The sequence below is a fragment of the Zingiber officinale genome, chromosome 4A (genome assembly GCF_018446385.1).
Source record: "Zingiber officinale cultivar Zhangliang chromosome 4A, Zo_v1.1, whole genome shotgun sequence".
Lineage (NCBI taxonomy): Eukaryota > Viridiplantae > Streptophyta > Magnoliopsida > Zingiberales > Zingiberaceae > Zingiber > Zingiber officinale.
Window position 1 is genome coordinate 116,009,207 of NC_055992.1, and position 22,228 is coordinate 116,031,434.

At 38.3% G+C, this 22,228-nt stretch overlaps 2 protein-coding genes and 1 long non-coding RNA gene across 4 annotated transcripts; all 3 read left to right on the forward strand.

The window, feature by feature from the left end:
• The first annotated feature begins 979 nt into the window (after nt 1–979).
• LOC121970703 (BUD13 homolog) lies at nt 980–7,156 on the forward strand. Of its 2 annotated transcripts, none has more exons than XM_042521590.1 (8): nt 980–1,422; nt 1,517–2,303; nt 2,446–2,510; nt 2,641–2,696; nt 5,467–5,570; nt 6,314–6,386; nt 6,487–6,667; nt 6,829–7,156. In XM_042521590.1, exons 1-8 carry the CDS (start codon nt 1,227–1,229, stop codon nt 6,912–6,914), a joined length of 1,548 nt encoding a protein of 515 aa, XP_042377524.1. In that variant the 5' UTR covers nt 980–1,226; the 3' UTR covers nt 6,915–7,156. The 2 variants fall into 2 exon arrangements, with proteins under 2 accessions (XP_042377524.1, XP_042377525.1); XM_042521591.1 differs by having other exon boundaries at nt 6,490–6,667.
• Nucleotides 7,157–8,646: 1,490 nt separating this feature from the next.
• Nucleotides 8,647–8,902, forward strand: LOC121973582. The gene is made up of 3 exons (XR_006109673.1): nt 8,647–8,660; nt 8,770–8,806; nt 8,877–8,902. It is a non-coding gene; the product is annotated as an uncharacterized LOC121973582 (long non-coding RNA).
• Nucleotides 8,903–10,251: 1,349 nt separating this feature from the next.
• Nucleotides 10,252–21,520, forward strand: LOC121973583 (haloacid dehalogenase-like hydrolase domain-containing protein Sgpp). The gene is made up of 5 exons (XM_042524982.1): nt 10,252–10,468; nt 20,318–20,426; nt 20,510–20,664; nt 20,742–21,003; nt 21,098–21,520. Exons 1-5 carry the CDS (start codon nt 10,434–10,436, stop codon nt 21,299–21,301), a joined length of 765 nt encoding a protein of 254 aa, XP_042380916.1. The 5' UTR covers nt 10,252–10,433; the 3' UTR covers nt 21,302–21,520.
• Nucleotides 21,521–22,228: the final 708 nt, after the last annotated feature.

Here is a 22,228-nt window from a genome sequence, read left to right on the forward strand (position 1 = left end):
TAGTTTCACTCACTAAGATCTAGTTTCACTCACTAAGACTTCCATTGTCTGACTCCACTCACCAGGACTTTCACCACCTAACTTCACTTACTAGGGTGTGACTTCGCTCACCAGGACTTTCACTACCTAGCTTCACTTACTAGGGTCTGACTTCACTCACCAGGACTTCCATTACCTAATTTCACTCACTAGGGTCCGACTTCACTTACCAGGACTTCCATTACCTAGCTCCACTCACTAGAGCTTGACTTTACTCACTGAAATTTTCACTACCTAGCTTCACTTACTAGAACTTTCATTGTCCGACTTCACTCACTAGGATTTTCTTTTGCCTAACCTCTAGTTAGGACTAGTCACTCAATATATTTTTCACCTGCCTAACCTCCAGTTAGGACTTATCTTTGCCTAATCTCTAGTTAGGACTTACCCTTGCTAGTCATCTAGTCCTAACTAGATTTATCTCTTCCAATTAGATCAACCCTTAGTCAACTACATTGGTATATTATCAAACATCAAAACTCCAGACGTCGATTGCACCAATATTAATTAATTTAATATATGTTATACTATCACCTTTTTTTAATAATATTCTTCATATAATTTTTTTAGGATCTAACATAATTTTTTTTAAATCAATGAATATCATATGTAGATTTATTTTTACTCCTGATATTTTTTAATTAATTATCTAAAAATATATATAATTTCTATTATCGATTTTTTAAATATAAATATAAATTAATTTTTCATCACCCTGACGTTCTTTTCCTTAATTTTTTCTATTATTATTTTTTTCAAATAGTTTTATTTCCAGCGGATCCCTCAGCTAGTCAGATTTTGAACGGAAATTTCTATTTCACCCCACGACTTATATCAATTCCAAAAAATTATTTTTTTAAAAAAAATAAGTCTCTACCCGATTAAAATAAATAATTATTTAGTGTAAAATAATCCATCGTAATTTTCATCCCGCATACTTAACAAAACACAATGTAGGCATCTTAGGTTGTAGAGGGATTGCTTTGATCTCATTCTTTATTTTTCGACCGCCTCTCCCACGCCCACTCTCGGCGTTTTTCCGCCGCGCGCCGCCCCTTACGCGCCCGGGCGTCGCCGCCGCTCGATCGTCCTCGCGGGCAGCCGACACCAGCCACCTCCCCTCCTGTCCGAGCACGAAGCCGGTTGCTGCTTGTCCTTGTTCCCTTGCAAACTTCTCCGATAATCATATGGCTGCTCCTCTCTCCCTCAAAGATTACCTCAAGCGATATGAGTCAACGGGTGAAGATGAAGAGAAGAAAAAGAAGAAGAAGAAGAAAAAGGAGAAGGTCAAGCCCAGCTCTATGGGTGGCATCCTAGTGGTGGACGAAGACCCCGTGTGGCAAAAACCTGTCCAAATTGAACAAGAAGAGTCAGAATCTGCTGGTAATCCTTAAAACACTACCATTTCTTTCAAATTTTGACATTTTTCCTGAATAATTTTGTATTGTTGATCTGTTTTGAAAATCAAATGGAGCAGATGAAGAAAAACCCCAAATTGATGAGGATATTGAGGTCAAACGGATGAAGAGACTGGAGTCCATTCGTGCACGGAAGCCCTATCATGCAATTTCAGAAGATGGGAGTGGTTGGGTTTCAATTTCCAATTCCTCAAAACATACAAAGGTCACTGAGCCAAGATCGAGGTTCGACACTCCCTCTCCAAGGACCAGGGAGGCTTCTCATAGTACGGACATCTCACCTCCGCAGCGCAGGCAGCGGCGTGCTGATACACCTCCTGAGGCTGAGACAGCACTGCCTCTTAATCAAGAGATGGATATTTCACCGACAAGAAGAACCAGGGAGTCATCTTTCCCAAGTCCTGATCTTTCTCCTCCCAAGAGAGGCGGAAAGCATTTGTCTAATGATCTATCTCCTCCTCGTAAGATATCCACCCGCACACATAATCCATCCGACCTTTCCCCTCCAAGGAGGAGTCGGAGATTTTTGTCACCTGATGCATCCCCACCACGGCAAACCCGTCACATATTTTCAGATGACACAGGGCCCCCAGCTTCCCCTGTTGGAGATCTTTCTCCTCCAAGGAGAGGTAGTAAAGACTTGTCCAATGACCTCTCTCCTCCACGCCGGACTCGTCCACAGTCTCCTGAAGCTATTAGAGGCCGGAATTCCTCTCCCACTGATCTTTCTCCACCGAGGAAGAGCAGGAAGGTTCTTGTGGAGAAGGAGCCTAGAAGGGGTGGATTACTTTCAGCTAAAGATCTTAGAGAAGAGAATGACAGGACGAGGAAGGAAGCACTGTCAAGGTGATGGTTAATCTATGAGGACTTCAAATTCAGCTGCACCTTGCGTATTTACGTGCACATAACACCTGTGAATTCTTTGTTCAATTGAACATGGTTTTATGATATTTTGCTTGACATATGTGATATGTTTTTTTTGGCCCAGATTTGCATCCTTGGATCCTAGTTTGAGTGGTAAAAGTGCAAAGCCAGTGTATCGTGATGCAAAAGGTCTGAGTTCTCTGACACAGCATGACATTTGAAAATTTTCCAAGTACATTTGGAAGCTCAGATTCTACTGGTTTTGTAGTTTTGTATTTGCATGTTTCTGACTGCTGAGTGACTGAATTATTTTCTGTAGGGAAAGCTATTTCAAAGGAAGAGCTATTGAAACCAAAGGAAGAAGAGAAACCAAAGGTATTTTAGATACACTTCATCTTTGATTTGGTGGTCATTTTTACCATACGTGTCAGTCAAGTCCCAAGAGCTATATTTTTTTTGTTTAACTTTTATTGTTAGCTATAAGAGCACAACAAGTTATGCTATTATTACAGCTATTTATCAGAAAGGAGAATTATTGGTACACATTCGATTGTTTAATTATAGGCTCTTAGTTGGAAGCAAGTGTAGTGCTGATTGTGTAGGAGTGATTTGTAACGCTTATTATTTATTAGTTCTTGCACAATTTTTTTGTTAATTGTTTTCTATTATTAATATCTATATAATGACTAAATGGTTGTCATAAAAGATATGCCATGGTACAGAGGTCTCAAATCCAGTTTATTTTTTTTTCAAGGTATCTTTTTTTATTTCTTGTTTATGTTTTTCAGTCTCAGTTAATAGTTCTTTGTTTACCTTTTTGAGTCACTGATGATCATTATCAACTAGAAAAGATTTGTTGATAACATAGGAATTTTGTCGATTATGAGAGATAATGGTTCTAAATCTGCCACTTCTTAGCTTGTAATAGCACAATCCAATAATTTTATTAGTACATAGGAATAGACCCTTTGGAAGAGGTTTTGCAACTGCTGGTAACGTTCTACACTTCTGTAGGAAACTTGTTCATTGGTATAACAAACTCTGAACTTCATTTTTCTTATTATTTTGGAAACTTTCAATAGTTGTATGCATCAAATTTCATAAATGTTTTTATGTTTTTGTCTAAGACTAATAAAGACACATGTGGCTTAGACAATCAGATATGCGAGTTGAAATTGATAAAATGCTATCACTCAGATATACATAGGTCTTTGACGTAATACCAATTACTAAATAACGGATGGGAGATTAAATAATTAACTCTAATGCCCACATAAACCTATTAGCTTCTAGCACAACTAAGATGCAAATTCCAATGCTTCATGGCTTTCCTACAGTTGTTGTAAGCCTATGGAAGCAACAAAAGATAATAATTGTTGGTTGATATATGGAGTTGTGCATGAAATATAGCAAGAAATTTTTTCCTAATTTAACTCATAGATTTCGGATCACATTCTATATGTTAACTTGTAGTAGCACAACGTAAGCTTGTTCCTAAACTAGCTTTTCAATTCCTCATCCTATTCCATATGTCAGCTTATGCATAGGGTAGGCTTGCTTCCTCAATGTAGACACTTTTACAAGGTTCAATTAATCAACCTTTCAATTTGTTTTGACTTTACATAGCAGTTTGATGCAATATCACTTTTTTTTTCCTTTATCTTCAGTGATTTATTTGTTTAATGATACTATTGGCTAGGGTAATTAGAGTGTAGCAGCAGTATACAAGTATCCATGGTTTAAAGTGCTGAGCCGAGACGGTCGAAACGGGCGAAACATCTCATTCCGCGCGAAACATCTCATTCCGCTCGGCGACCGACATTGGCACGACCCCGACACCAGACCCACGACAGCTGCAACGTATTGCGAGACTCTGTGGCTGCAGCGGAGGGGTCAGCCCCGATACCAGACCCACGACAGTTGTGATGTGTTGCGCGACCCCGTGACGGTAGCGAAGGGGTCGGTCGACCTCGCAACAGCAGTAGAGGGGTCGCATAACCCTTTCGTCGCTGCCACGGAGACGTGCGACCTTGTGACCGCTGCAGAGGGGTCGCACGACCATCGTGGAGTCACGCGATCCTCGCGGCCATGGTTGAGGGGTCGCGCAATCCCGCGACACCGACGAAGTAGTGCGAGCTCGCGAGTGGCGTCGAACTTCGGATTTTTTTTAATTAAACTTAGGTTAATTATTTTAATCAACTCCTAGTTACAATGGAGATAATCTAAATAGGTTTTATTAAATCCTCATAAAATTTTTATTTATTTATTTATTATCCATTTTCATATCTTTTCCTTTTTTTTAAGATGATTTTTTATATTGTTTATTTTTTAAATATTTATGTTAAATATTTTATTTTTTAATTAATATATTTTATATTTAAAAAAACCGAAACTATATCGGTACGACACGATACAGTACCGAAACTATATCGTTTCCCTCCAAAATCGAAACCTTGACACAGGTCGAAATTTTAAACCTTGCAAGTATCAAATATTGTATTTTTGTATGATATATGATATTTAATTGAGTTATTTTTCTTGAAACTTCTATCTTCTCCTTTTTTATCCTCTCTTCTCTTATCTTCTCTCCCTTATTTCATCTTATTATTTGTATATAATCTCATTTTGGTATATAATATGTTTTGACCTTGCACACTTGAAACTATAACAAGAGGTTGACTTGATATTTCTTGGATGTGAGGTTAGTATTGCATCATTTTTCTCTTTATTTTTCAGTTGTGTTCCAATTCCAAAAAGTCTAAAACACTCGCATAATATAAAAAACTTTATATATGGTAACCATAGATATCATCAATATGACAAGGATTTTTTCCAAAAGTTCACATGTTGGGGCATCCAATAGTAGTAATGATGGCATGTTCTTTGGAAATGGAGGCTATTCATCATTACTATCATTTGCCTTACTATTGCTGTCTCGTTGATTTTTATTTGCTCTTTTTGTTTCTTTAAAGTTCACTTACATTTGCAATATCTCTTCATATATTATTAGTGGCTAATGGTTGGTTCTTGGATTTTCTATAGCACTTTTGGCTGTTTCTACTAAAGAAAGTTAACTTTTATCAGGAATGTTCTTTTGTGATCTTCCTTTTTACATTACTACCAAGTGTTTTGTTTGCATGTCCAGGAAAAAAAATTGGAATGGGGTAAAGGCTTGGCACAGAAGAGGCAAGCTGAAGCTAACACTAGAGAATTAGAACTTGAGAAAGACAAACCTTTTGCTCGTATGAAGTAAGTTGTTTTTTTTTTGTATAAATTTTTTTGTTGCGACCATGCATGATTTTTTTTTATAGACAAAATTAGATACTAATCAACAGGATACTAGTTATAATCTCTCACTTGTTGTTTCTGTGATTAACATCCCTTATTGGAACCTGAAATGCTTGTTGGATGTTGGACCTCTAGCAATTTTTGGGAACAACAATAAACTGGCACGGTGTAAATAGTATGCTTTTTTAGGTGATTTTTTTATCAATCTGAGAATGGTTAGGTGGATATGAAGCACTTTAAAACTCAATCCTTCTCGTAAGTTTTCATAGAGATTTGTGGCATATACATTAATGTTAGGAATTCAAGAAATAAAACAAAATGAATTTCACACTTGCTCATGTGTGAACTACTTCCATAGTTATACGCAAAACCTATAAAAAAAATTCCAAGCTATCAGTTAAGCCCCTAGAATCTAGTGATTTTTTTTATTGTTGTAGTAGCTTATTATGATTATAACCAGAAATTTGGTCACAACTTCCCATTTAGATTATTGTGATTGTGTTAAATAATCTGACATGTGTGCCTATATGCTGTAAATAATTTTTTGTTAATTAGTATTTAGGTCTCATTTGTCATTATTATGATTTATGTTAAAATAACTTTTTGCAAATAAGTAGATCTTGATTTTATCCTTTGTGGTACTCGTAACTATTTAACTATTCGTCTTCATCAAAATGTTATTTGCCAACTTATTTGACCTCCAGGGATGATCCTGATCTTGATCAGATGTTAAAGGAGAGAGTTCGATGGGGCGATCCCATGGCACATCTGGTCAAGGTATATTTTTTATCTAGAGTTTGGACTGTGAATTTTAATTAGTAGTACACTTGCTGTCAATTCTTTACCGTATAATTACTCATCTCTTGATATGTTATAGCAGAAGAATTCAGAAACAATATTAGAAGATCTTGGTGAGAATGAAGCAATGAAGGAATCTGGATTCATTATCCCTCAGACGATTCCGGCTCACAGTTGGCTTAAACGAGGAGTAGATTGCCCTCCAAATCGGTATGGAATCAAACCTGGTCGCCATTGGGATGGAGTGGACCGCAGCAACGGTATGTTGGTTTAGTCTCTTAATTTTCAGTTCCTTTAATCTTTCTTTCTCATATAATGTAGTTTTCTTACTTTGGAAACTCGTATTTTGTGCACATAAAGTCAATAAACATAACATCTTAGGACTGACTGAACTTTGGTTTGGTTGTCATGGTTATTGAAGGGTTCGAGAAGGACATGTATAAGAGACAGAATGAGAAGCGAGCCACTGAGAGAGAGGCATACCTATGGTCCGTCTCCGACATGTGAAGATCTTTTAGTGGTTTTCTTTTTCAGAGTTCGTGAACAAAAGACCTGCTTTTTGTGGTTTATGGAAGAAATCTCGAGTGTTCATTGAATTTGCTGCTCCTTTTTTCTTTTGAGCTCATGATCTATTTGTCATTTTGCTTGTGTAAAAAAGGAAATTGGAGGAATTGTGAGGGTTAGCAACAAAATGGGTATGTGGCTATAAAATATTTCACCTATATTGAACAAACAATTGGAGATTTTAATTCATGCTCAAAACTAATGTAATATAATTTTATGTATCATAACTATTTTAGGGGGAAAAGGGCATGTGGCTAAAATTAATAATAGTTGTGTTGCAGAAAGCTAACAGAAAATGACCTGGGAAGGAGATGGAACATGTAATCTACCCTTTATTCCGTTAGATTCCAATTAGAGGTGACGCTGGCTGGGTCCGGCTCGGACCCATAATTAAGTCAATGGACTGGTTACCTATTGACCCAGATCATAGGCTTGAATTTTACCGGGCAGGTTCAAGCTCATGTTTAATCGCTGAACTGGCAGTTCAAATTGTTGCCACAGGGATTCGACCTCACGTTTACGAAAGCTGTGCATCCTAACCATCTAGACTACTTGGTTAGTTTATTAATAATTTTCTTTCATTATATTAGTATTATTATTATTATTATTATTATTTTGAATAATTGGAAGCAGAGTAAGTGAGTAAATAATTTCTTTGATTTTGTAACAATTCATTTATACGAGTATTTAAATGTTAAAGATAATGAGTAAGCCATTCCGATTGTTGGAGGAAAATGAGTTTTTTTTAATTATTTGATTATTGTTTATTAATAACTAATATTTAGTATCAATTATTTCGGAATTTAATAACTAAAGAATTTATTTTATTATTTTCCTGTCATATGTTTTTACTCTTATCTTTCAATGAGAAAATAGTCAATTTAAATTTACCGATGATAAATCTGAGTAAGTTTTGATATCGAGTCATAAGTAAGTTTATCAAATTTTTTTATGAATTTAGAATTTTTATTTTTTTAATATAATAATTTTGAATCATGATAAATCATATATGAATATACTGAAGATTAATCCTCCACAAATTATTGAATTGTCAATTTTGAATCAACTATTAATTTTGAACCGCTGAATCTTCGATTTGAATGGATGTAAGATGTAATTCCAATTGCTTTACCCTAAAATTTAATATATAATCATATAAATATAACTACTCACTTTTATATTAATATTATTTAATGGTGTCCTTTCATTTCATTTTCTCAAAATGTTCTCCATATAAGTTTAAGGTGGCGTTTGGTGTTGAGTGTAGGAATGAGGATAAGAATGAGAATGAATTTGATAATAGACTGAAATGGAAAGGGGTAATCATTCCAAATTGTTGTTTAATTTATAAACTTTGATTAGGTATGATTATCAATACGGCTTTACCAAAGATTTAGGAATATAAATACAATAATATTTATTTTTAAAATAAATAATAATATTCCTAGTAAGACGATGAACAAGCAACCAATTAAGAACACGACTTATCAAGTGGTTGACCACGTCATCCTTGGTCTTGTCGAGGACGCACATAGCCACCTTCTCCCACCGTTGGGGGCGTTGGCGTCGAACTTGATCAACGCGTTCTCGAAGCTCTTGTTCTGCTCCTGCGCTGCACCCCTTCGGGCAGAGGAACAAGATCGCGCTGGGGTAGCGAGGCGTCGGCATCCACGACGGCGCCATTAATCGGTTTGCTACAGGAATCAACTACGTGAGAAAGAAAACACCAATTCAACAAACAAAACAAAGAAAAGATCCGAACTTGATTTTGTTTAATTTCTTCTTCAATTACTGACAGAAATCAAGAACACGAGAAGGAGGATTAAGATGGAAAGGTGAGGCCTTCCTCTCCCAAAAGATCAAAACTTCGACACTCACAGAGATTTCTCGTTCGATCAATTGCAGAAATCAAGAAGAACATGATCAGATCTCCCGGAGAAGGCATTTCCTCCTCCTCCTCTATCAAAACTTCTGATCGAAACTTCCAAGGATTTTTCCCTCGATTACCGATCGAAAAGGATGAGATTTCCAATGATACTTCCTCCTCCTCCGCTCCCAAAAGATCAAAACTTTAGACGATGACTTGCGCCGCAATGGTTTAGGGTTAAGTATTACCTGCTTATTGTGGAGTGCGACGGCAAGGGAGGGAGTCGAAGAGGCAGCGACGACGAACCCACTCGAAGAGCCGACGATGACTTGCGCCGGTGAGGACACTGTTGTCACACGAAGTTGGGAGCGTTGTTGTTGCGGGGCGCTGTTGTCACAAAAAGTCGAGGATGGTGGTGTCGCACGAAGTCGATTAGGGGAAAATAAAGGAGAAAAAATAAAAAAAAAAACATCGGGAACAAAACTCATCCACGGGAATGAATTCTAAACCCACCTAGTCAGTTGGATTTTGTTCATTCCCAAATATTTAGAAATGATTCCCAAATCTATTAACCAAACACCATATATTTCTATTATTTCATTCTCTCATTTCCAAACCCCTAATTTGGACACGGGCTACGTTTGGTTGAGTGTAATGTAATCTTGCTTGTAATGTAATCAAATTTGTAATGTAATCTTGATTACATTACTACGTTTGGTAACATAATATAATGTATGTAATCTTTGATTAGTTCCTATTATTTTTTATAAGGAATGTAATTCGTATTAGTATAAAATGATACAAATATCTTGCGACCTCTATCAACGATCATTGTACCTTTGTCGGAGCTTGCGGCAACCAGCGGTCTCCGCCGTTGGCCTCCTCCGCCGCCATAGGCAACTGCTAGCAACCGACGACGACGACGACGACCACTGGCGGCGGAGGTAGAGGCGGGCGGCGACGACAGCGGCCGAAGGCGACGACCCACGGCGACGGCGGCGTCCGGCGATGGGCGGTGACGATCGACGACGGTGGGCGACGATCGTCGATGACAGTGGGCGACGACCACGATGGATTAGGAGTATATTCGGCATTTAAATTTTGGTTAAACGGTGACCTCGTAATGTAATCGGATTACATAGTATTTGCTTTGTAATCCAGATTACAAAACTTCACCATCTTTTATAATCCAGATTATATTATATTACAAGTTTAAAATTAAACCAAATAAAATAATCCATCTTGTAGGATTACATTACAAATCAGATTACATCCACTAGAGATTATTTTGACTGTAAAAATAAATTTTAAAAAATATTTTGATTTTAATAAAATATTAAAGGTTTTATTTTTTAAAAAAAAATATTATTCATTTTGAAAAATACCATGAGAAGAAGACCACACAAAAGCAGGAACAAGCGAAATAGGCCTTGTTCCCTTCTAATTAGAACGCCAAAAAGATTCGCTGCTTGTTTGGCGAGAACCCGAGAGAACCGTGGAGGGAGAGAGAGAGAGCGATTCCAGCGTTCTCCATTCTTTTTGGGTCTCTCTTCTCTTATCTCCTTAATCTCCCCTAGAGATTAGATCGATCATCGATGTCGATCTCTCCAGACTCGCACGCTCCTGAAAGGTACCACCGCCGCCGATCCCTTCATCTATTTTTATTTCCCTATAAATTATTCTGATAGTTTGAGTGATTACTTTCCTGCGCGACCTGAATAGGTAAAGGGATCGTAATCAGTTTGCTAATTGTTTTTTCTTCAAATTGTTGGAGAAATATAGCCATGATGAGTTTGAATACCTTTCTGTGGTTTTCTTTTTTGGAGTTCGTGAACAAAAGACCTGCTTTTGTGGTTTATGAAAGATATCTTGAGTGTTCATTGAATTTGCTGTGCCTTTCTTCTTTCGAGCTCATGATTTAGTTGCCATTTTGCTCGTGTAAAAAAGAAAATTGGAGGAATTTCCTAAGCAACAAAAAAAATCCATTTTTCTCCATTTTATCAGTTTAGGAAACTGAAATTTGGACGTCCAGTTGTGTTTTTGTTGGAATAACACATTGTTTCTTTGGCAAAGCACCATACTTATTCTATCTACCACATTCATGTAAGCATTTCGAGCGTAAAAAACCGCTTTTTCGCGTTGCGAAAATCCTGAAAAATTTGCCATCGGATCCGTGCGAAATTAATAAAATAAACTTGTACATGTTTTTCTACTCGAGATCTACATTAGATCTAAATGATAAAGAAGTTACCCTTGAAGCGATGCCCTTCGCGTATCCCGCTTGTCCAAAGTTCTTGCCGGATCTCGAAAAGTGTCAAATGAACACTCCTCTACAAGTATCCACACGGACAAAAGAGTGGAGAAAAAACCTTTAGAGTGTGCTAGCACTCTTGAAGGTTTCGGCCAAGGAGGAGGAGAGGGAGAGCAAGAGGAATCCTAGAGAGGAAGAAAAATTCAATTCGATGAAAAATGAATGACAATCACTCATTCCTACATATGGCCGGCCACATTGAATGCATTTAATGCATTCCATGCCAAATGAATCTTATTCCATTCGTATGGCCGACCACATTGAATGCATTTAATGCATTCCATGTCAAATGAATCTTATTCCATTCATATGGCCTGCCACATTGGGAATACTAATTATGTGGCCTTGATGATGTGGAACATCATCATTGGCTAGTCCATGCCAAGTTACAAATGACATGGCATGTAGTCAAGTCAAACTTGACTCTTCATCTTCCCTCTCAACTCAAGTCAAACTTGAATCTCTTATCTCCCTTGGTTGATCAAATCTAACTATTTGATTCAAATCAATTTAATATAATGAATCTCTATTCATTGATTAAATTGATTTAATGAAACGTAATCTAAATTAGATCCATTGAACACATGAATCAAATCGAGCCCAACTCAATTAGTTTAATTTGGATTACTCATAATCTAATTTGGTTCATCACATGAACCTAATCCTCTTGGTTCATCATATGAACTTAATCTCCATCTAATTGCCCTTTGTGTGTGACCTTATAGGTTCCTGTAAAGTTGACAATGCTCCTAAACCCATTTAGAAGCATAAGTAATGAGCGGTATCTAGCAACACATCATTACTACCCAAGTTACAAGAATGTTGAGATCCAACATCACCTTGTGACTACTAATTGTGACTCTTCACAATATGTGACATTGTCCTTCTATCCTTGACATCTAGATTGATTAACTTGAGGCATAGACCGTGTCATCCTCTAATCAATCTAAATCTTGAACTCCAAGTAGACTCACTATAATCAAATGAGCTCAATATCTCATATTGACTCATTTACGCGTCACGCACTTAGTGGTCTCACTCTATCAAGAATAATGTTGTCACTCCCGTCATATAGGAAGGATAGATTCCATCTACATCACTCACATTCCTCTGCGCATAATTTGTTACATACCCAAGAATCGCCTTTATAGTCCACATGATTCTGGGTGACGTTTGAAGAAGCAAAGTACTGAACTCCTATGAGGGAACCAGGTGACTTCGTGTTCAAGGACTAATAGTCATACTAATAGCCACATGAGAAAGTATATGATACTCATATAACGATCCATGATACTTTCTCATGGCGGGTCATTTAGTATACATTCTCCAATGCATACCCATGTGTCAACTTGATATCTCTATATCCATGACTTGTGAGATCAAGTCATCGAGTTGACCTACATGCTAGTCTCGTCGCATTAACATTGTCCTTGAATGTTAATACTTGACTAGGAATGATTAAGAGTAGTGTTTCCTATATCATCTCACTATCGATTCAACCAATCGATTGATATAAGTAAGAACCTTCTACTCAAGGATGCTATTATACTTAGTTATTTGGCACCAATACAAGCAAGTATAATAACCATAAACAAATACCTTTATATACATAAGAATATGATACAATGAGTCCATACAACAATCATCAAATGATTGGCTCTAGGGCTCTAACTAACAATCTCCCACTAGCACTAGTGCCAATCAGTGTAGGCTCTAAGGCCTAATGACCTAGTGTGACCATCATGCTTTCTCTGTGCCAAAGCCTTGGTCAAGGGATCTGCGATGTTAGCCTCTGTGGGTACTCTACAAATCTTCACATCTCCTCTATTGATAATCTCTCGAATGAGATGGAAGCGCCGTAGTATGTGTTTGGTCCGCTGGTGTGAGCGAGGTTTCTTAGCCCGTGCAATCGCTCCATTGTTGTCACAATAGAGCTCTATGGGATCAACTATGCTAGGAACCACCCCAAGCTCGTGAATGAACTCATGGATCCAAACCGCCTCCTTCGCTCACGCAAAGAATATACTCGTCTCATTGTAGAATCGGATCGTGTCCTTGAACTCTTCCACCACAAGACCACCATTCAAGCAAAACACGAACCCAGACTGCGATCGATAATCATCAGTTTGGAAGCGGCATCATCGTAACCCTTTACAGCTAGCTTATCGCCTCTATACATCAAGAAGTATTCTTTAGTCCTTCTCAAGTACTTAGAATATTCTCGATCGATATCCGATGACTTTCACGGATCGAGTATCTCGCACGCCAAAGCATACGAGACATCGTGACGAGTACATAAGATGACGTATATGATAGATCCCATGATCGAGGCATAAGGATCGATCCACGCGGTCTCTCTCTCTCTGTAAGAGGGACCTTGAGTCTTGAAGACTCACACCAATGACATCGGCTAAATCCCTTCTTGGAGTTCTGCACGACAAACCGTAGTAATACTTTGTCAATATAAAAGTCTAAGCAATCTCTTAGATCTATCTCTATAGATCTGTATGCCTAAAATATGAGTTACTTCACCTAAGTCCTTCATTGAGAAACAATTCCCCAACCAAGTCTTTACAGACTGCAGCAAGGGGATGTCGTTCCCAATGAGTAGTATGTCATCCACATACAACACAAGGAAGACAACTGTGTTCCCTACAACATTCTTGTAGACACAGGGTTCATCTTCATTCTTGATGAAACCAAACTGTTTGTTCGCATCATCAAATCGAAGATTTCAGCTCCGAGAGGCTTGCTTTAGTCCATAAATGGACCTATGCAGCTTGCATACTTTGCTAGTATGCAATGGTCGGTTGTGTCATGTACACATCCTCGAGTAAGTTGCCATTCAGAAACGCGGTTTTGACATCCATCTGCCAGATCTCATAATCATGGTATGCTGCAATAGCAAGCAAGATCCGAATGGACTTAAACATCGCTACTGGAGAAAAGGTTTCATCATAGTCAATACCATGAATTTGCTTGAAACCTTTTGCTACCAAACGACCTTTATAGATAAGTCCATCCATGTCAGTCTTTCTCTTAAAGACCCACTTACACCCTATGGGTTTGATGCCCTCAGGTGGATCAACCAAAGTCCATACTTGGTTGGTGTACATGGATTCCATCTCGGATCTTATGGCCTGTAGCCATTTCTGAGAATCTGGTCTCATCTCATCATCTATGAGCATAGCGTCATCAGGGTCAGACAAGAGAAATGAGTATCTCTCAGGCTGACGACGTACCCTATCAGATATGCGAAGAGATATGTCTACTTGAACTGGTTGTTGCTCAACTCCTTGTGCAACAATCTCATCATCCACAACTCTTTGTGGTTCCAGTTCAACTTCCATCAAGGCCTCAGTGCTATGGTCCATATCTTGAACTTCTTCAAGATTGAACGTACTCCCACTAGTTTTTCTAGAAACAAAATCTCTTTTTAGAAAAACTCCAGTCTTAGCCACAACTACTTTGTGTTGACTGACAATGTAGAAGTAATATCCCTTCGTTTCCTTGGAATATCCTACAAAATAGCACTTATCGGATTTGGGTCCCAGTTTGTTCGAGATTTGACGTCGAACGTAAGCCTCACAACCCCAAATCCTCATAAAAGACATCTTAGGATTTCTCCCAGTTCATATCGTATATGGTGTCTTTATCACAGCTTTAGATGGAACACGGTTAAGTGTAAAGGCTGCTGTGTCTAGAGCATATCCCCAAAAGGATATAGGAAGATCTGTGTGACTCATCATAGATCGAATCATGTCTAATAGGGTACGATTCGTTCTTTCGGATACACCATTCCACTGTGGTGTTCCAGGAGGAGTGAGTTGGGATAGAATCCCACACTCAGCTAGATAGTCACAAAACTCATGGCTAAGGTATTCACCACCTCGATCTGATCGAAGTATCTTGATACTCTTGCCAAGCTGGTTTTGTACTTTATTCTTGAATTCTTTGAACTTCTCAAAGATTCTGATTTATGTGTCATCAGATACACATAACCATATCTACTGAAGTCATCAGTAAATGTAATGAAGTACCTATAACCACCTCTGGCAGCGACATTGAAAGGGTCACATACATCACTATGTATAAGTCCTAACAAGTCTGTCGTTCTATCGCTGTGTCCACTAAAGGGAGTTTTAGTCATCTTGCCCAGTAGGCATGACTCGCATGTCTTATATGATTCAAAATCAAATGAGTCCAGCAAACCATCTTTATGGAGCTGGGATAAGCGACTCTCATTTATGTGACCTAAGCGACAGTGCCAGAGATAGGTTTGGTTCATGTCATTTGACTTGAACCTTTTGGTACTTATGTTATAGATAGGGTTTTCCAAGTCTAGAATATAGAGTCCGTTCATCAGAGGTGCACTACAATAGAACATATCATTTAAATAAACTGAACAACATTTGTTCTTTATCATAGAAACTGAAATGATGTTCTTAGTTAAAGCAGACACATAACAACATTCATCTAATTCTAGTACAAGCCCAGAGGGCAGAGATAGAAAATAAGTTCCTACAGCAACAGCAGCAACTCGTGCTCCATTGCCTACTCGTAGGTCTAACTCGCCCTTTGTCAATGCCCTGCTATTTCTCAGCGCCTGCACATTAGTACAAATGTGAGTAACACTTCCGGTATCTAATACCCATGATGAAGAAATAGATAAATTAACTTCTATAACATATATACCTGAAGTAGAAGTCTCACTTCTCTTCTTCTTAAGATCTTCCAGGTATACTTTGCAGTTCCTCTTCCAATGCCCGGTCTGACCGCATTGGAAACAGGTAGCATCCTTAGCAACCCCTCCTTTAGGTTTCAGTGTCTTGCCTTTGCCCTTGGCTTGAGACTTTCCCTTACCTTTGGGCTTGCCCTTGCCTTTATAATTGTTCACCATCATAATGGAGTTAGGCTTAACCTTCTTAAGGTTGAGCTCAGCAGTTCTTAACATGCTAAGTAGCTCAAGCAGTGGCTTCTCAATTTCGTTCATGTTGTAATTCATGACGAATTAACTATAACTTTCTGGCAAGGATTGCAAGATCAAGTCAGTGGTCAGCTCTTGGCCAAGTGGGAATCCCAACCTCTGTAGGTTTTCTATGTACCCAATCATCTTGAGTACATATGGACCTACGGGAGTCTCAGCTTGCATCTTGTACTGAAATAGTGCCTTAGAGATCTCGAATCTCTCGTGCCGTGCTTATCCTTGATATAGTTGACGAAGATGTACAACCATATCATAAGCAGTCATCAACTCATGTTGCTTCTGAATCTCAGAGTTCATGGTTGCGAGCATGAGACATGACACATCTAATGCGTCATCTTGATGCTTCTTGTAAGCATCTCGGTCAGCTCGCGTGGCAGTGACAGGAGGTGCCTCCGGAATGGGCTGCTCCAGAACGTACAGTTTACGTTCTTGTGTGAGAACGATTCTCAGATTCCTGTATCAGTTTAGGAAATTAGCTCCGTTGAGCTTGTCCTTCTCAAGGACAGAACGCAGGGAGAAAGAGTTCGTATTTGACGTCATGGCAATCTACAACAGAAATTAAAGCAGAAAGTAAATATCATATTCCTTTTTATCATTTAATTAAGTTTTTAACTAAATGATGCTCCCACTAAATTATAGGGTCTTTGTAGAATCAAGTCATGGATGTGGTCAAACCACACTACTAGATTCCACCAAGTAGCTATAATACTCGTGGGACAAGATCCACATCATACTATGCCTTGAGTTAGCTTTGGCTAAATCGCCCAAGACCTAGTATGATCGGTATATAACTAATTATCAATTACATCTCTATGCAATTCTTGTTTATAGAATAAAGACCCTCATTTATAAGAAAACTTGAGTTAGCTTTGGCTAAATCGCCCAAGTTTTAGTATAAATGCGAACTTTATCCTATCTTTTCAACGGTTGGAATATGTCTATAGTTTACTCGATCCAATTGAGTTAACTAGTTTGACTCAATCTAATTGAGTTTGTTCTCACCCAAGCTTTGATAGGCGGGACCAAGGTTGTCCCTCCGCACCCTACCAAGATAAAATGCGTTGCTCTGCTTTGGCAGATTCAACAACAACATATGATCGAGGTAGTGATGGATATTAAAACTTGTTAGGCATTTTTCGAGTTGATTCGATTATGATCTAATCTAATCGAGGATGTGTATCAAATACGCATAAAAGCACTAATTTCACTAAATTAGCATGCATCACAAACAAGAGCAATGATATATATATATATATATATATATATATATATATATATGTTAATTAACTATTTAATTAAATTGTGATGAAATCATGGCCCTACTACGATCTTCTCAAGCCAATGAGAAGATCAGATGGTCAACCTAGGGTTAGCCGCTTCATCAAGCGCCTTCTTTGACCACCATGTGTTGACTTCAGCCTCCTCGTAACTCTTCCTTGAGTGGACCTTCCACGGCTTCAATTTTGTACATTACAAATGTGAAACTCGAGTTACATTCGAGTCTAAAACTATTTTACAATCAGAATATAAAAGAGAGGGCACGACACGCAGGTCGCGTAACAAATACAACATGCACAACACAAAAATGGCGCGCAGGCCATATTATGAATTACAACACATTATTAACCAATCGTATTGGGTCTTTTGGGGCCATGATCATCACAACATCACACATAATTCTAAATTATGTATTTTATAAATTTCTGTAATTTTACTATTATTTTATCTATTTTATGAGTTATAACTTCCCGGCGGTCCCGATTAGCAATTTTCGGACGCAATCGCGGAACAAAGCCCCTTGCGGGGTTAGGGGCAGCACCCCTACTCGCGATCTAACCATCACGAGTGTTCCTAAGCGATCCTACAGCGCCTTAAGTCGCTGTCCCAAACAAAAATAAATTTGTTTGGGCGAGACCTTGCCGTTTCGGAAGATTTTTTTCGGTCGTCGAAGCCTACAAGTGACCAAACACTTGTTGCTTCGCTTCTACGAGAAAAATACTCATAAAAACCATAAAATTAGTAAAATCACAGAGACTTACAGAAATGAAACTTTTTCATAAAACAAAAACAAAAAACAAGTACAAGTTCGCATGTGGCTCTGATACCATTGTAAGCATTTCGAGCCGTAAAAAATCGCTTTTTCGCGTTACGGAAACCCTGAAAAACTTGCCATCGGATCCGTGCGAAATTAATAAAATAAACTTGTACATGTTTTTCTACTCGAGATCTACATTAGATCTAAATGATAAAGAAGTTACCCTTGAAGCGATGCACTTCGCGTATCTCGCTCGTCTAAAGTTCTTGCCGGATCTCGAAGAGTGTCAAATGAACACTCCTCTACAAGTATCCACACAGACAAAAGAGTGGAGAAAAAAACCTTTAGAGTGTGCTAGCACTCTTGAAGGTTTCGGCCAAGGAGGAGGAGAGGGAGAGCAAGAGGAATCCTAGAGAGGAAGAAAAATTCAATTCGATGAAAAATGAATGACAATCACTCATTCCTACATATGGCCGGCCACATTGAATGCATTTAATGCATTCCATGCCAAATGAATCTTATTCCATTCATATGGCCGACCACATTGAATGCATTTAATGCATTCCATGTCAAATGAATCTTATTCCATTTATATGGCTGGCCACATTGGGAATACTAATTATGTGGCCTTGATGATGTGGAACATCATCATTGGCTAGCCCATGCCAAGTCACAAATGACATGGCATGTAGTCAAGTCAAACTTGACTCTTCATCTTCCCTCTCAACTCAAGTCAAACTTGAATCTCTTATCTCCCTTGGTTGATCAAATCTAACTATTTGATTCAAATCAATTTAATATAATGAATCTCTATTCATTGATTAAATTGATTTAATGAAACGTAATCTAAATTAGATCCATTGAACACATGAATCAAATCGAGTCCAACTCAATTAGTTTAATTTGGATTACTCATAATCTAATTTGGTTCATCACATGAACCTAATCCTCTTGGTTCATCATATGAACCTAATCTCCATCTAATTGCCCTTTGTGTGTGACCTTATAGGTTATTGTAACGTTGGCAATGCTCCTAAACCCCATTTAGAAGCATAAGTAATGAGCGGTATCTAGCAACGCATCATTACTACCTAAGTTACAAGAATGTTGAGATCCAACATCACCTTGTGACTACTAATTGTGACTCTTCACAGTATGTGACATTGTCCTTCTATCCTTGACATCTAGATTGATTAACTTGAGGCATAGACCGTGTCATCCTCTAATCAATCTAAATCTTGAAATCCAAGTAGACTCACTATAATCAAATGAGCTCAATATCTCATATTGACTCATTTGGGCATGACCATGCACTTAGTGGTCTCACTCTATCAAGAATAATGATGTCACTCCCGTCATATAGGAGGGATAGATCCTATCTACATCACTCACATCCCTCTGCATAATTTGTTGCATACCCAGTAATCACCTTTATAGTCCACACAGTTACGGGTGACGTTTGAAGAAGCCAAAGTATGCAACTCCTTATGTAGGGAACCATGGTGACTTCAGGTTCAAGGACTAATAGTCATACTAATAGCCACATGAGAAAGTATATGATACTCATATAACGATCCATGATACTTTCTCATGGCGGGTCATTTAGTATACATTCTCCAATGCATACCCATGTGTCAACTTGATATCTCTATATCCATGACTTGTGAGATTAAGTCATCGAGTTGACTTACATGCTAGTCTCGTCGCATTAACATTGTCCTTGAATGTTAATACTTGACTAGGAACGATTAAGAGTAGTGTTCCCTATATCATCTCATTATCGATTCAGCCAATCGATTGATATAGGTAAGAACCTTCTACTCAAGGACGCTATTATACTTAGTTATTTGGCACAAATACAAGCAAGTATAATAACCATAAACAAATGTCTTTATATACATAAGAATACGATACAATGAGTCCATATAACAATCATCAAATGATTAGCTCTAGGGCTCTAACTAACAATTCATGTTCGATTCTTGTGGTTTTGTTACTAATAAATGTATCCCAATTGTGTATAGATGGTCTCTTACTATTGTTTTGTCTGGCTTTTTATTGACAAACTGATACCGAACTTTAGAATTCGTAAATGGTGATTCTTTAATTTTGGTTACTACTAATTTGCCTTCATCACTTGCATCAGCTCTCTTGCTAGGCTTGCTCCAGTTGAAGCCGTTTTGTTTGATGTTGATGGAACACTGTGTGATTCAGATCCCCTTCATTACTTTGCTTTCAGAGAGATGCTTTTAGAGGCATGATTTGCTAATGGCTTTCAGATTGTTGCAGCAGTACTTGATTGAAAATTAGTCTTCTAACTGAAAGAAACTTCTTGCAGATTGGTTATAACAATGGAATCCCCATAGATGAGGAATTTTTTATAAAAAACATTGCAGGAAGGCACAGTGATGACACTGCTAGAATCTTATTTCCAGACTGGGATTTCGAAAAAGCTTCTAAATTTGTTGACGACAAGGAAGCTATGTTTCGAAGGTCCAACTCAAACAATGCTTCTTTTCCTTATCAGTTTGTTCATATTTCTTGATAGAGATTGCAATGTTAATGCTCAGGATTGTGGCTGAACAATTAAAGCCAATAGATGGTATCCACAAGCTATGCAAATGGGTTGAGGATCAAGGCCTGAAGCGTGCAGCAGTAACTAATGCACCGAGAGCAAACGCAGAGCTTATGATCTCGATGCTCGGTCTTTCTGACTTCTTCCAGGTTGTCATAATTGGGAGCGAATGTGAGAGAGCAAAACCTTTCCCTGATCCTTACTTGAAGGCCCTCAAGGAGCTCAATGCTTCGGCCGAGCACACTTTCATCTTTGAGGTGGTTCATCTTTTGATATAATCGTTGGTGGCTATTCAAAATTTTCTCCTCCAATTTTAGTAAGCTTGTTCATCCTTTTTGTTCGTTTCTCAAGGACTCAGCATCCGGAATAAAGGCTGGTGTGGCTGCCGGAATGCCCGTTATTGGCTTAACAACGAGAAATCCTGAGAAATCTCTGAAAGAAGCAGGAGCTACCTTCCTGATTAAGGACTATGAAGATCCAAAGCTTTGGAAGGCATTGGGAGAGTTGGAAAAGGATGGAGCAATCCTGAGATGCCAATCTTCTGTTTCCAAATAATTCAAAGAAAATAAAAGTAGGATATTCAACATTAGATCTTTGGACAAGATCATATTTGATCATAGCATTTTCCTTTTCATTGTCTTGTAAGGCAGAAGAGCAAGAACTCTGCAAACATTCATGGGTTCAAATAAGATATGTTGGCGAAATCCACATATTGGATGAATGATTCACGTATTAGAGGAATGAAAGATGAATGAATAATTTTCTATTTATGTATGATCCGAGATACAAATTATGGTCTCCTAATTAAATCAGAGTAAATGATGCTCTTTTATATGTGAAGATCCATATCCCATATATGAGCTATGGACGGAGCCCAAAGGCCATCATGAACCCATCTGAAGTGCTCTAAAACCCTCAATTCAAGAGGAGTGTGTGATAGAGCAGTAGCAGGGCGTTAGAGGAAGGTGCGAGAGAGGTGGCAGAGGTCGATGGCGAGCCTTCGTCTGGCGATGGACACCGCGTTATGGGATTTGAACATGTCTTCATAGAAGGCACGACCAAGGCCGCCCTTGGTGAGCCTTCGCTGTCGCTTGGCCTAGTGACGACCGCACGTACTATCCACCCGCTCTAGCTATCCTTCTTCGCTAGCGCCTTGCCCCTCTATCTGGTCCTGTTATTCTCTCTGTCTCCTTCCAAGGACATTGGCTCCTTCATCGTTCTTCTTTCACGAAATTTCTGACTTTGAGCTAAGACCTATTTCAAGTTACAATTTTTTGATTGTTTAATTCACTGTTATGTGATTTTTTAGAGCAATTCACATTTGTGCGTTTGCACTGGAATGTTGCTTTGTGTGAAGAACTTTTACATGCGCAACTGAGCTTCAATTTGCATGATATCCATCAAAAGTAGTCTTCCCAGGCTTCCATGTATCTAAGAATGTTTATTGAAGTTGTTGCATATTCCACTACATGTAAACGCTAT